At 44.9% G+C, this 15,579-nt stretch overlaps 1 protein-coding gene across 4 annotated transcripts in view; it reads left to right on the top strand.

Annotated features, from left to right (window-relative positions):
• Positions 1-15,579, top strand: part of Fam168b (family with sequence similarity 168 member B) — a 29,810-nt gene that overhangs the window by 8,630 nt on the left and 5,601 nt on the right. Inside the window, exons 3-6 of one of the 4 annotated variants that reach the window (XM_029475193.2) lie at positions 5,707-5,787; positions 10,628-10,663; positions 14,445-14,587; positions 14,685-14,862. In XM_029475193.2, coding sequence (XP_029331053.1) covers positions 5,707-5,787; positions 10,628-10,663; positions 14,445-14,587; positions 14,685-14,862 — 438 coding nt within the window. Of the gene's footprint in view, positions 1-5,706; positions 5,788-10,627; positions 10,664-14,444; positions 14,588-14,663; positions 14,863-15,579 lie in introns of all 4 variants that reach the window. The other 3 variants (XM_029475190.2, XM_021176721.2, XM_021176641.2) reach the window with 3 other exon arrangements.

The raw sequence follows: 15,579 nt of genomic DNA, 5'->3' as shown, positions 1-15,579 counted from the left end.
CATATCAGGCAGCTTACAATTGCCTATTGTTTCAGCTCCAGGAGAACTGATGTCCCGTCTGGCTCCCTTGGGTACTTACATGTGCCTAGGTAGTCATCTGCACATACTCTAATGCACACATAAACAAATACAATTTTTTAAGAATAAAGTAAGAGAGCAAAAAGACTGGTTGAGAACTTTGAGAATAACGCTTTCGGAAGGACTTAGAGAAATCAAAAGAAAGAGGGACAGTTTTCCAGAATTGATGTAAAACAATTTGGTGATAAGATAATTATTTACACAAGACAGCATTTGAGGGAAGAATTCCCTCCATGTCCCATGAGCCTTTGCACTGAAGTCATGCTGGCCCAAAATTCCATAGGCACACAATGCACATATCTGACCATCTTTTTTGACTTTTTTGACTTTTTTGAAGTAAGAACACTAGCTTAAATGGAGCCGCGAGTACATCTGGAGCCAGGGCAATAACCAAAGCCCTGTGATAGTAGTTTACCTGTCAGTCTTCATTAAGATTTGGGTTCTCTCATAGACCCTTGGTATGTCTGGTCTGGCTCAGTCCTTGCTCAAAAGAGCTTTAGTATAAACAGTTATTGTTGTTAGGTTTTTTGATTTTTTTCTCTCTTTTTCTCTCTGTGAAAAATCACTTGCGAGAAAGTTTCTGTAACTGATGCAGCTTTGAGTGTCACCTCTGCAGTGTTTTCTACTTTAGTTACCTTGTACGATGGGTGGGTGGGTGTTTGACAGTCTCCCTGATGGATAAAACTGTTGGTGAAGTCCTAGTAGCTAGGTGGTCAGATATGTGCATTTGTGTGCCTATGGAATTTTGGGCCAGCATGACTTCAGTGCAAAGGCTCATGGGACATGGAGGGAATTCTTCCCCCAAATGCTGTCTTGTGTAAATAATTATTGATATTATTGTTATTGTTTTCTCGTGTGTTTATTTTTTAACTATTTTCTGTGTTTGAGTGTTTTGCCTGCATGTATGTGCACCATGTGCATGTCTGCTGCCTGTAGAAGTCAGAAGGGGATGCCAGGTTCCCTGGAGCTAGGATTAGGGACGGCTGTGGGCCACCATGAGGGTGCAAGAAATTGAACTTGGATCGTGTGCAAGAGTACTCTTAACTACCGAGCCATATCTTCAGCCCATTTTCTAGTTCATAACACCTGGTTTTGCTCACATCCATTTGTTCATTGTCTGTCGCCTTTTTAAGAGAGTTACTGTACTTACTGTGTGTTACTGTGGTGCGTGAGTGCTATTTGGTGAACTCTCAGACTTTAAAGATCGTTTCTATCAGGGTAGATGTTGCTATGACTTTGCCTCTATAGCTCTTCCACCTCCCCTCTGTCCTCTGTTCTCTTTAAAATACTGTGGGTTTGTTTGTTTGTTTGTTTGTTTTACCATGCTGTGACTAAATGTAGTGTTTTTATTTCGCTCAGCATTTAGGGGGTCTTTGTGGATTTAGGACCCCCCCCCCCCCAGTAGTAGCAGTAGCTTTATAGCTACTTGCTGCCTCCTCCTCTCTTCGCCTGTGATTCCATCCATAGGGTATGAAAGCACCATGCTTGTGGTTTTCTCTTAGCTCAGTATGGAGCTTCCTACTATCTACTTGCATTTCACTAATCTTGCTAAAGGTGCCTGAATCTGCTACAGAATCCATGTGTTGAGTCAAACCCTGTTCCTCCATAAGCTGCTGTTTAGTTGGCTTGTTGATGACCATAGTCTTTGGATGGTGGTTCTGCTTCTCTTGTCAGTGCCTTTTTCTTGTTTTCTTGTGGTCCTATCTCTTAGGGTTTTCATAAGTTGTGACATTGTATTAGAGATTGAGTTGTCCAGTTGCTGTGTGCCTTTGCCTAGCAGTCATCAGCGTGGCTCTCTTCCTGTACTCAGAAGCTGAGTGTGCATCTTTCAGCCTGGGTTAGGCTCGTGCTTCTTCCTTTTGCCTCATCCTCTCCACGGGCTGCTGTGCTCTGAAAGCCTGTACCTCTGCAGGAAGCTGGCGTACACCTTTGTGTGAGTTAGCTTCGGACTATGGCATGACTTAAGGAGGACTTAAACTGCTTTCCAAGTTCTTCAAGGGTCTGGTGTATGTCACAGCAAGTGTTACAAGACCACCAAAATTCACATTTGCTTTTCTTGCCCTTGGTTGTGTATTGTAATATGTCTTTATACAGAACGTAGAGCACAGTGGAAGGAAGAAGGAACACGTGCATACTTAGGATGGCCATGTCCACGGAAGGTCAGGGTTTTAGAGAACAGCTGGGTAGAGAGCGCCTCAGACTGGGTTGCTTAGGCATGGAAGCCTTAGCCAGCATCAGGTACCAGGAGCAAAATTGCTGGTTGGAGGAGTCCTTCTTCTTCCACTCAGTTTCGGAGAAGAGATGCTGGTGCAGTTGCCAAATAATGTATCTAGGAATTGTTTCCATACCAGTTTACAGGGCTTGCCTGTTCTTTCTGTTGCTTTTATATAAATAAAATGACCTATCTTGTAGAATTTTCTTACTCAGCCCAATTCCTTCTCTGTGTTGGGGTTACTTGAAGGGTTTGCTATTTCCCAAATGTTGAAGACAAATTAGCCTGGTGCCTTTAATAACTGTGTTGGTGGCAGTGACCAGCAAGGTAGAGTCCAAGAAAGTAAACACACAGCTTTTAGGGCACTTTCTAGCTGACTTGGGTAGAGATTCTCATTGTACTCTTGGAAGATTTTCCTCTCAAATTCTCCCTGACAGCACCATGCTGTCAACCTTGAATTTTAAGAAATGCCATCAGTGGAGTTGGGGTTCATGTCAATTGAATTTTTTGTTTTCCCTTATTGGAGTTTTGCTCTTCTATATTCATCTGTGCAGGGCCCTTGTAGATTGGATTGCCAGCACTAGAAGCCAGGAGGACAGACACAGATAGACAGACAGCCCCCTCCCCCAACCTGTCTTCTCTCTTGACATAGTTCATGGTCTTTGAAGTCGTCATCATAAAGCAGTCAGTATCATAAAAATGGCTAGTGCTTAGGATCACTTCCTACCTGTCCATCCTCTCTATGATAAGGAGGTGGAGCTGATGTTGAAGGACACAGGCATTGGTAACCACTGGAGAGCCTTTTCAGGACAAGAATTAGACAAGGAAGCAGTGTTGCTGAGCCTTGCTTCATGGAAGCTTGCGACTGTGTATGGTGGAGAGAGTAAACTTCTGTGATTTCACAGTCATCTGAGGAAGTGTGCAGTGACCTTCAGAGCTGCAGCCCTGTGTGTTTGTGCTGCCCAGGAGATGGACTGTGTTCACTTTAGGTCTTAGTGAGGGGTAGCATGAGTTTTGTATGCTGAAGTGATGGAGCAGGATGGGTATAGCAGGAGCAAGCCTCCTTAGGAGATGAGAGGGTGGTGCTGATGCCCACACAGCTGTGTCATGAGTCAGTCCATTAGACTCGGTGCCTGTTAACTCACTGTTGGAAGGCTGGTATGGACTCTGGTCACAAGCACTGGTGTAGATGGTTTCCTGAGGATTATGAGGGAGCCATGAGGAAATTTTCTTTTTCGTGTGTGTGTGTGTGTGTGTGTGTGTGTGTGTGTGTGTGTGTTAGTGTTATGGCCTATGGAATTTGATCTAGTTAGTGGCATTTCTGGTTTAAAAAATATATATCATAAAAGGTTTTTGCTCCTAACTGGTTCTCTGGTACCTAAGCAGTATCCTGCTTAGGGTGAATTGATACTGCTTGACCCGGTTTGCTTTGGGCCTCTGGGTTGGTCCATAGGACATTGGTAAAAATCACTTCCCTTGCTGGCCAATACTGCCCACTCACTGTCTGAGTGACTGAAGAAGGCAAGCGGGAAAGAAAGAGTCCAGAAGAGAGCCTGACCAGTTGTACCAAGGTAGAGGAAGAGCCAATTGAAGACCAAGGGGGGGAGTGTGGAGGCTCCAGATTCATGCAGGAGAAGAGAACTAAGCCCTTGTTAGGGGTGCCTGTGCACTGTTGGAGGGGTGACTCATTGCAGCACAAACCTTAGGCTTGTTTAAGAAGGCTTTGGGGAGGTCAGATTTTGAAGCAGAAGCATCATCAAGAATCTGGCCTTTAACAGCTTGTCACCCTACCCTGTGCATTACTGGGGCTGGGTTAGATGATCTGACTGGCTAAGCAGGTGCCCCTGCTCCCTTCCCACTCCTGCGTGCTCCTCCCCAAGTTACACACTCAGGGGACTTTGCCTGACAGAGGAATGGTTTTCAGCTAAGACAGTGGTTCTCAGCCTGTGGGTCTCAACCCCTCTGGGGTTCATTGTTGAATTCTTTTTCCCCTTCTTGGGGTTTTGCTTTTCTGTATACATGTATGTGGGGCCCTGTGGCTGAACGACCCTTTTCACAGAGTTTGCTTGAGACCATCAGAAGACAGATAATTACATTACAATTCATGACAGTAGCAAAATCACAGTTATGAAGTAGCAGTGAAAATAACTATGGTTTACCCTCACCGTAGCATGAGGAACTAACTGTATAGAAGGGTCTTAGCGTCAGGAAGGTTGAGAGCTACTACTCTAGGGCTTTATGAATGGCTGCTTTACCCTGCTAGATCTGCCACATGAGGGGCCCGAGGCCCAAGATGAAGGTGCCTGCCCCTAAGCACAACAGCTCGATTTCAATCCTTAAGACCCCCATCAGGGGAGGAGAGAATCCTGTGCCGTCCTTTCAAAGAAAGGACACTGATCTTGCTTAGATATGGATTCTGATTGTATTTTTTTATTCTGGGTTTCTTTGAGGTTAATTATAGCCTTTTTAGTAAAAAGACTTGAGTTTAATGATTCTGACATCCTGGGCTCCTAACTGGCCAACTTGAACTGAGGAAGCTGGGAATTAGAAATTCAGAATGTGAGGATGCTTGAAATGAAGTTAGAAGTTTGAAATAGTCTGAATCAAGAACAAAATCTACTAGCTTTTAAATAAAACAATCTGGCTCTTTCTTTGTAACTGCCCCCTCCCCCCATCAGCAAAAAGTGGGCCCTAGAGTGGGTTTAAGTTCACTTTGAATTCTGGTTCTTTGTGCAGTGGAGCCTGGTGAGGATAAATGACATAGTGCAGGATGCTGAACACTCTTGTTGACTCACAGATGATGTGATTCTGGGGTGGAACTGCCAGGGGTGTTAGGTTTCGAGAGGAGTTCTTTTTCCTTTCTCCCCTCTTCCATTTTTACTCTCCCTTCTTTTCCTTCTGCTTAAAATTGTGACTTAGCTATTCTTTTTTACTAGACAGGGTCTTGCTGTGTAGCCCTTATTGTCCTGGGACTAAGTTATCTACTTACCTTTGCCTCTCACATGCTAGAATTAAAGATGTACCACTATACCCAGCATTACTTGTTGGCTCTTACATGGTTATTTTGGCCCAGGGATTGACTCTAGGCTCTCACAGATGCTAAACTGCCCTGTGCCCTAACTTGCACTAGATGCAGCTGTTCTGGACAGTGGATTGATTCCTGCCTGATTCAGTCTCTGCCTGATTCCCACACCACCACCCCCACTCCCTCCCCAGTTGTAGAGTGTGAGCGTTTAATTATAGATCTAACAGTCTAGGTTATGTTGGTGACTCGTCACAATTCTAAGAAAAGAGGCTGACTAGAGGTGATTTTGTTTTGAGCAGGTTGTGTGGAAGTCAGAAACAGTGAAGAGGCATGGTGGTCAGGTGGTTGCATTTCCATTGATAATGCTGTTGTGCTGTCTGTCTCATTGCAGCTGGTTTTCCTGTGGGCTATGCAGCAGCACCTGCCTATTCTCCTAACATGTACCCTGGAGCGAATCCTACCTTCCAAACAGGTATGTACTGCATGACACATGTCTGTGTATCTGGGGAGGAAGTATGGAGCTGGGCTTTGTGGTGGGGTGGCTTTCTACATTCATAAATGAACCTGTTAGTGAGAGTGATCAAACTTCAGGTGTCAGTGCATATAAACTTTGCTCTGCTCAGTTTCTCAGATCTGCCCACCAGCCTCTGGGCTGTACAGGTAATTCTTTGTGCCTGATACCTTTCTTATGATAGGATATCCTACTAGGACTGAAGACCATTTTGTCACTGAGTTCTGCCCAGGGTGCTCTGGTTATATTTTTAAAATCAAATTCTACTTTACAACTTTACATACACAGGACATGCAAATATTTTCAGATTTGAGAACTTGCTGGTTGAAATTGAAAATGAGTTTGTTTGGTTCTGAATTACATAAAGGTTATTTAGTGAGGTTTCCTCCTGCACCTCTAATGTTAGCTGTCAGCTTCTCTTGGACTTTACTTACTGGGACAAGACATTGTGATTCCATGAGATGTGCTGGCTCATGCTTTGACATAAGAGCTGAGCTTGTCCTGTGGGAGCTGGCTGTTGAGGCTGCTGGGCCAATGCTTTCCTCACACAGCTCTAGGCCTGCAGTTGCTTTGGGTAGAAGAGGAAGCAGTGGTGCCCTGCTGTGAGTTCCTTCCTTGTGACTTCCTTCCATAAATCTGCCCTCTCAGCCATCTCTTGTGCGCTAGCCTTCTGCCCTTCGTAGCTTAGACCCAGAGGGAAACTTGGGTTTTCTGCTTTAGAGTTGTGTGTTCTAGGCCCGTGTTCCTGTTTACCACAGTCATGTGACCACACACAGCGTGCAGGCAGAAGTTTAATCGTTTCTCGTCTCTGGGAGACAAGAGTCTCTCCTTTGATCTCCTAGCTCTTTCTCAGAGTGCCTTCTTAGAAAGCTCCTCCCTCTTGTGATGTGTCTACCTCCTTTTCACTCCTTTTCCTCCTACACCTGTCACTGAGACTGTGTGGCATATCTTCAGTAGTTTCCCACAGTGCTACTCAGTAGGGCGTCCACAGTTCTGCCACCCTGTTTCTGTTTTAAGGCACTTTATGTTTAAACAGCGCTCCCGTATATATAATTGGCACACTGCACATATCTATAATGTGCATTTGATCATTTCTGCTATGAAGTGTACATCTATTACAGGTGGCAGGGAACATCCCTGTTTGGGCAAATTTGGTTCTGTCCATTTCAACTTTCCTGGGCTCCAAAGAATCGTACATGTGTTTTCTCTTGTTGTAGATGAGTTGTGCTTTCTAATTTTTTTTTGTAAGTGGAATTACACAGAAGGTACTGGGTCATTTTTGGACTGCTGTCTTTTACTGGGCCTAAGTACTTGGACTCTCTTGTTGTAGTACCTGTTCCTCCTTCCTCCTTTCTGTTGTTAGCTTGTGCCCTCTGTATGGAAAACATCAATTGCTTATTTGTTGGTCAGCTAATGGCATTTATACTGCTTGAGTTTGGGAGTTTGTATTTAAAAATTCACTTAGCAAATGAAGTTTGCTGGGTGTTACAAATCTATGGGTATGTGCTTTCATTGTGTTGAGTAACTACAAAGGGGTGAAGAAGCTGATTTTAGGGCAGGTAAGAGTCTGCCACAAACAGCCTTCCAGAGTGACCGCAATCTGTTCCTCTGGGTGTGTTTATTAGTTGTAGTCCTCTGTGTCCTAGGCAACTCTAGTATGAGTATTCTTTCCATCCTCGCTGTATTAGTGGGCATCTAAAGATTTCCCATTGATTTGAACTGTCTTGACAGTAACATTGATCATCTTTTCATGTGTTAATTTGTCATTTGACTGTCTGGTAAAGGGTTCTGCTTCTGGGCATAGTGGCATAGACCTGTTCCTTCCAGGTACTCTGGAGGCTGATACAGGAGAATCATATATATGTTCAAGGTCTGCCTGAACTACAGGGTGAGTTCAAGGCTAGCCTGCACATCTTAGACTCAGTTTCATATCTTTTTATATGAATAAGGAATGGGAATGGAGATATGGCTTAGGAGTTGAGAGCAGCTGCTACCATTGTAAATTTAGGCCCTAGCACCCATGTGGGGCAGCTCATAACAACCTATAACTGCAGTTCCAGGGGTTGACATGCAACAATTAAAACTAAAGTCAATAATGAATAAAAACAAAGCAGAACAAGAGCTTTGGACAAGGTCAGTGATGGAGAAGTCGCCAGCTTGGGCAAGGCCATGGGTTCAGACCCCACAGCATCCTCCAGAAGGAGAGAGCGTGTGTGCATCTTAAACTCTGTGTCAGTCACTGACTCCATTTTTAAGGCACTTAGTAATTTTATTTTTACAGACTTTGCTTGAAGATCTATTTTTATTTTCTCTGAGCATTTCACTCTTAGCTTGTATAGCTCTGGGTTAAATTGAAGTGCGTTTCAGCTGGATCCTTGAGTGTGAAAGCTGAGGTAAGCAGTAACAGGAACAGTGGCCAGGATGCAGCCTCTGCCAGGCCTCTTAGCTGTCTTGTGGCTTTGTAGTGCCAGGTTATCTGTGTTGGTGTTGTCAAGAGACTTGGAATAAAGATGTTTCTCCGAAATTGGTTAACGCAGGAGTAACTTGGAAGGCTTTGGTGTCCCATCATTTGGTGTGTTGGCACCTGATGTAAATCAGAGCTGTGCACTCTTCTTTGATGGGTCCTTGAAAAGTCGTCTCCCTTTCACAGGGCCCAGGAAGGAGGGACGTTCTCTATAGTTCTGCTGCTTTCTTGATATGACCTCGCTTAGAGGAAGCCATCTGCAGGGCTTCTTGGGCACGTTCACAATACTGGGATTTTTTATTTTATTTTATTTGTATGTGTATGAGTGTTTGCCTGCATGTTTGCCTGTGTAACATTGTGAGTTTTGTGCTGGCAGAGGACAGAAGAAGGCACCAGATCCCCTGGAACTGGAGTTAGAGGTGGCTGTGAGCTGCCATGTGGGTGCCAGGGCTGACCAAAGAACAGTGAGTGCTCTTTTCCCCTGAGCCATCTCTCCAGCCCCCTTTCTTAATGCAGTTGTAAATGTGTCACAGGAGTCTGAGAACCTTGGGATTTGTGGTGGTTTTGGTGATATATCCTCTTCCATGATCTAAATGGAGATCCATTTATTTTGAACAAATGTGGTCTGCAGACAGATGAATTCAGAGAAGGCTTTTCATGCTTGTAGACTTAATGGGAACTGAACTAGTGAAGGCTTAACTCTTGGTGATTGGTGACATTCTGGGAACGGTGATCTCATCCTTGGAACTGTCAATATTGTGGGAGGATCTTGATCAGACTTTGGGCAGGCCTGGCACTTAGTGCACTCCAGTCCTCCTGCCCCTGTCCCACTGAATGCCTCAGGCGCACTGATGATCTGAAAGCCTCAGGAAAAAGTAACTGATTAGTGATTACTGTAGCCCTGGCTGGCCTGGGGCTCACTGTGTAGGCTAGGCTAGACTCAAACTCACAGAGATCTTCCTAACTCCACCTCTCCAGAGTTAAAGGCTCTGCTGGAATTAAAGGCTGTACCACCATGCCCTGCCAGAGCATGTTTTTAAAAGACAAACTTGTTGCTGAGAGATACAGTACAGCAATAATTAGGCAAACACAAATACAGATGCATCTTAGAGCAGGTAACAGTTCCATTAAGCTGGCTATCACAGTGCTTATCTGGCATTGATACTTGTTTATGAAAGATATTTAACAATAAATGAAAATAAAACATACGTTTTAAATCCAGAAATATGTCTCTGAAATGAGATTCCAGGCTTGCTTAAACAGAATGCTTATTGTATGACCAACTACTTGAAAGGAAATAGCACTGCAGTGTTGATTGACTGGGGAATTGCAGGAGTCTTCTCTCCCTCTTCAAGGTATATATGCACAGAATCTAACAATACCTATACGTGTAGAAAGCTTTTTACAATTGAAAACAGGGGACTGGGGGTGTGACTGACTCAGTTGGTACAGTGAGTGCTTACCCAGCACACACAATGCCCGTACTGTATACAGCCTGCACGGTGACTTTTTGTGGGGATAGAGGCAGGAGGATTGGAATGCAGGGTAATCTGCCATATAGCAAATGTGAGGTCTTCCTAGGCTACAAGACACTGTCTAGGGAAGGAAGGAGATCAGTTTGTTTGCTACCACCACGTTAGAATGCCGTCTGTCGTGACCCCACTAGACTCCTGTTGCTGACTGCTGTCAGTGTGTTGTGGTGGGAGGTTTGTTGTTGTTTTGTTCTTGTTGATTTGTCACATTCAGCGATAAGGATTCTGTTGCTCTTTTGAACAACCTATCTAGAACCTCTCAGGAGTGTTCATAGGACTCTTGCGATCTCTAGGTGTGTGTTTCTGGCCCATGGGCTATTCTAGTACTGTGCTTTCTTGGTGCTTGTTCAGGAGACCCGCTCCTGCCATAGTCTGGCTCCTGTGCTGAGCTCTCTTCTGCAGGACATGGGCTTTTGCCTTCTGTTCTGTTCAGTTGCTGCCTTTCTCAGCTTCCACTTTGCCTGTGGAGTATTTCCTTCAGTAGCTTCCCAGGAGGTGAGAGAGTCATGTTGTAGAGAATTTTCCCCTGTAAGAAACATCTGTATCTGTATCCGACCTCCCAGTAGTTCTGTGGATGTAGACATGTGGGCTAGCGGCCATTGTCCCTAGTGAACGCATCACACTGAGAAATGGCCAATATTGCTGAATCCTTGGAATGAGGATCTATTTAATGCTACATATTGAATCTGTTTATGAAGCCGAATGTTTATCTTTTGCCTCCTTTAAATCTGTAACAGCTTACCTAACCTTAAAAAATACTTTGTTTTTTTAAAAATGATTTTTTTTTGTTTGTTTTTGTTTGCAGTGCTGGAGATTGAACCCAGGGTCTTGCACATGTTAGGCAAGTGCTCTGTTCGAGCTGTGTTCTTGGCCCTTTGTGTTTTGTTTGCTTGCTTGCTTGCTTGCTTGTTTGCCTTTAAGATGTAAACACTGGCGTGTATGAGTGCTTGCCTGCATATGTGTGTGCCCAGTGCCTGAGTAGGCCAGAGGAGTGTGTCAGATCCCCTGGAACTAGAGTTGCAGATGATGAGCTGCCATGTGGGTGCTGGGAACTGCTCTCCTCTGGAAGAGCAGCCAGGGCTCTTAACTGCTGACCCCAGCCTATACTGTATGCTTGGATTGAGATCCTACTGTGTAGTCTAGGCCAGTCTTGAATAACAAACACCCTTAGAGAGTTTTCAGTAGAAACAGTTTTCAGGTGTGTCCCCTAACTTGTGACAGTGCAGCCACTTCCCCAGTCACTTGGCCTTGATGGCCACAGGCTCAGAGTTGCTGTGTCAGCAGTAAGTGTTCCTGTGTTGTTCCGAATCAACTCTCATGCATCACGTGATGACTTTACAAGTATCTAAAAGTGTATGCAACCCCCAGGGTCTGTCCTCAGAGGGTGGCACACTTGAGCGTTTGGTTGTTTGGCTTGGTTTGTAGTTTATTTATTCAAGACAGGGTCTCTTTATGTAGCCCTGCCTGTCCTGGAACTCACTCTGTAGACCAGACTGGCCTCAAACTCAGAGATCTGCCAGCCTCCATCTCCCAAGTGCTGGGAGTAAAGGCGTGTGCCACCACTGCTGGACCACATGAACATTTTGATTGTCCATATTTCCTTCAAGTGATTTTAGTAATCCCTTAGAGAATTGTGTCCTCTCTCCCTTCTGTATTTTTGGTTTTAAGCACCGCCCCCATGCTAGCCTCAGATCCATAGTCTCCTTCCTCCGTCGTCAGAGTGCAGTGACTGCAGACACTTCCATGCCCAGTTCTGGCAAGATGACTCAGTTGAAATTCCTGGAAATAATGGGGCAAAAACTAGATGGAAGTGATTGAGTAGGAATCAGACTTAGCAAGGCCACTTGTTTAGCAGTTGTACTGTCTGGCATGATGATGGTTGTGATAAGGGAAGAACTGGTTTGAAGGGGTGGCATGGTGTGCTTAATTTCTTTGCTCCAGTCCTACATCCACGATGCTGTGAGCACTCTACTTCCCTGCCCCACCCCCACCCCCCAATGTTTCCTACTAAAAGTCAAGGACCTCATGTGGTGGGGTGGATCTTTCCTGGTCACCTACAGTAGGACCTGGCTCGGTGGCAGGTCAGGACACCTTGCACAATGAGTACTTGGGAGGCGATTGGGCTCCCCTGGTCCTTCCCCTTGCTGTGTCACTGAAACCTGAATGGATGGACCTTACATGGCTTCTCTCTAACTTAAAGATGGCTTACAGATTTTTTGTGGTATAATTGGCATATAATAAAGTTGAACATACTTAAAGATTTGAGTTTCAGAATGCATGTATCATATTTATCCTTTTCCTTTTTATCCTTTGTAAAGACCAGGAGATGAGCAGTGGGAGAAAGGGATGGTGTTTGCTATTTACCCTGTAACAGATGTCCAAGGTGGGCGGGCAGCTTCCTTTTCAGAGAAAGGCTTTATTAGCCTCACAGTTTCAGATTCCTATCCATGATGACTTAGTCCCATTATTTGGGTGTGTGGCCAAGCAGAAGCCCCCATCTCATGCATCCATCCCACAGTACACACACCCCAGTCCCCTAAAGAATTCACCACTAGGCCCCATACTACCACACTGTAGACCAGGCTTTTGGAGAAATCCTTCAGATCCAATCTCTGATGGTCTCCTTATGTGCTCTTTTTAACTTGCTTTATAAATCCTAATGGAAAATCTGCGTATTTGGCTTTCTTGGCAAAGCACCAGTATTGAATGTTGATATATTAAAATTGGTAGATATTGTAGAAGTCATTAATTTTCTCTACTAAAAATATAATTAAAACTTCAAATTTTCAAATTAAAATTGCTTATATTCAGTTCACCCTTTAAAATTGAGACACAGTTTCTACACAAACACTCACATATTTAGTGTGGATTTTGATGGATCTCCACAGTTGGACTTCGGCACTGACTGTGGAGTTATTGCCTAAAACAGCCTTGGGACATTTTCATTATGTCAGTAGGACTTCCCTTTTCTCCCTTTCCTGACTACTTCCACACATGTAAGACTTGGGGATTTCAAAATACATATGTCATATATCTGTTACTTTTGAGGTGGGCAGGCCAGTTGTTGGATATGTAAATCAGATCGTTGTTATGTGCTGTTCTGTATCTGTTTTACTGTGGAAATCCAATCGATTTGTAATTTGTAATTTTTTTCTTAATGATTGCTAAGTAGGGTTTATATGGCTGGATCAGAGTCTCCTGTTGATGAGGATTTGTGTGTAAGGCTGGAGAACATGGTTTCCAAATTCTATTGTGGCCCCAAGAGGGGCTGTTGCTTGCATCTCTGAAACCTGTCTGTCAGAGCTAGGGATTCTGACACACCCATGGACAGCTGAGTGCTGTTCCCCATGTTGACAGCAACAAAAGCATGAAGGCCGTCATGGCCTTCGCAGAGAGCACATGTAGAGAATAAGACTGAGGAAGCCTGCAAGCTGTCCTCTAGAGTTCAAGTGCAATGTTGTGCTGTGTTTGGATGGTTGTACACTGCCACCATAGTCTGTGCTTGCACACTTCTGAAAGACACTCCTGCCTCTGGATATTACCTCATTTTCAGTCATTGAACTCTTCCAAGGGTTTCCTCTCAGCTGTTTGCAGCATGTATTTGTCTGCCTTTTACTCCATAGTTACCTTAGAGCTTATCTTGTGTATCAGCAAGATACCGATCCACAGGAGGCACCAGAGTCTGGTAATTGGCAGTTGCAGTGGTCTGAATTCTCCTGGCCCCAAGGAAGACCCCTGTCTGTCTCTGCTGCTCCTTCAGGAGCCAGTTAGTCTCTGCTCTTGTGCAGCTCTTCCTCAGCTTCCTGTGGCCTGTCCTTACAGCTTCTGGAAATAGCCTCACATGGCTGTATGGTGCCATCTTCTCTTCACTTCTTCATCATAGGCTCTGCCCCCTTTTATTTTAAGAAATTATTTGTGTATGTGTGGAGGGGAGTTGTGCATGTTAAGTCCAGTGCCCCTGGAGAGCAAAAGAGTTGGTTGGATCCTCTGGAGCTGGAGCTGTGCATGGCCCTATGTGGGTGGAACTGAACTCAGGTCCTCTAGAAGAGCAATATGTGCTCTTAACTGCTGAGCCATTTCTTTAGCATCTTCTCATATGTGTTCTGTCTAATAATCTGCTTTAGTGTTTAGTGTTTCATTTTATCTTTGGTGATGGTGCAAGTCAGCCTACTCCCCTGACTCATGTCTTTACAATAAGGTGCTTTGCCAGGCTTTGACATTTTGTTGGTTTTTTTAGTTTTGCTGTAATGAGCAATGTACTGCTTGCTTGCAGTGAAGTTTCGTGTGTGTGTGTGTGTGTGTGTGTGTGTATGCTTATTTCCCCAAGATTAGACCTTAAATGTAGGGTGAAAGGTTTATGTGCCATTAATGCAAAATTGAGCTTAGGGAGACCCTATAGCAGTTTGTATCCAGCAAGACAGGACAGGTTCTTGTGTGCGTATGTGCTCTACAGAACTTAGCACTGCACATGTGGACCTGCATACAAAGTATACAGATCCAGGTAGAAGAGAGAGGGGGCTCCACTGTGTTCATGATTGGTAGTGGCCCTGGCTCCTCTCCGTAGAATTGTCCTTGTCTGATGTTGGCTAGGTGAATTCAGGCCTTTGGCTTCTTTGTTCCAGGCTACACTCCTGGCACACCTTACAAAGTGTCCTGTTCCCCAACCAGCGGAGCTGTTCCACCATACTCCTCTTCCCCCAATCCTTACCAGACGGCTGTGTACCCAGTGAGAAGTGCCTACCCCCAGCAGAGTCCGTACGCCCAGGTATGCTTGGGCATGCCCTACACCTGGGGGAGGGCTGGCTCCATCATCTCCCTACAGCCCTGGGACCCTTTGGCAGTTGTCTCTGTTTTCCCCACAGCAAGGCACGTACTACACACAACCTCTGTATGCAGCACCTCCTCACGTCATTCACCACACCACGGTGGTGCAGCCCAATGGCATGCCAGCAACAGTCTACCCTGCTCCCATCCCTCCTCCTAGAGGCAGCGGGGTCACCATGGGCATGGTTGCTGGGACCACGATGGCCATGTCAGCAGGTGAGTCCTAATTCTTGTGTGTTCTGTGGCACCCTGAGACCTGCTGAAGTGGGGAGAATCCATGAAGTTTCTGACCCATGCATGGCCTTTGAGTCTCATGACTTCAGTTGTGTGAAAGGACCGCTGAGCCCGCCCCTTCTCTTCCCTTTCTCCTATCAGGAACAGGCATGAGTCAAGTGGCCTTTTCACTGTGGAACTTAACTGAATACCTGCCTCGTTAGTGAGCTAGGTGGCCATGTGGCAGTAGGAATGAGGAGTGTTCAGGTACCCCTCATTTGGCTCCTTCAGTGAGCAGCTAAACTGAGCAGTTCCAGATGGGCCAGCCATCTCTTGTTGAGGTTGCAGTAATGAGAAAGTTTCTCTAGGAAAGCTGGCTTTGTGTTGATAGAGGGAATAGTTGCTTGTAAAACTCCTATGCCATTTATTGATTGAATCAGGAAAGTGAGTTGGGACATTCCTCCATGGAAGCTTGAGGTTGGATGGCAGGTCTAAGGATGGGGCCACCTCTTGACATTTAAATATATGTAGCTGCCTTCAAGCTGTTCCATACAAGGCCAGTGGGTTCTCTATGACTGAAATTTAAGAGGAAAAAATGAAGCCATCCCATATACAATTTTTTTCCTGAATGTCAACATAAGGAAATTATGTCAGCTCTAGCACTGTGGGATTCTGTATAATTTCCACTTTGAGTTTTCTGGATTCGTTGTTAAGGAAAAC

Source organism: Mus caroli, unplaced genomic scaffold, assembly GCF_978045245.1.
Source record: "Mus caroli unplaced genomic scaffold, Mus_caroli_1 scaffold_1, whole genome shotgun sequence".
Classification (NCBI taxonomy): domain Eukaryota; kingdom Metazoa; phylum Chordata; class Mammalia; order Rodentia; family Muridae; genus Mus; species Mus caroli.
This window is presented reverse-complemented; position numbering and strand designations above follow the sequence as displayed.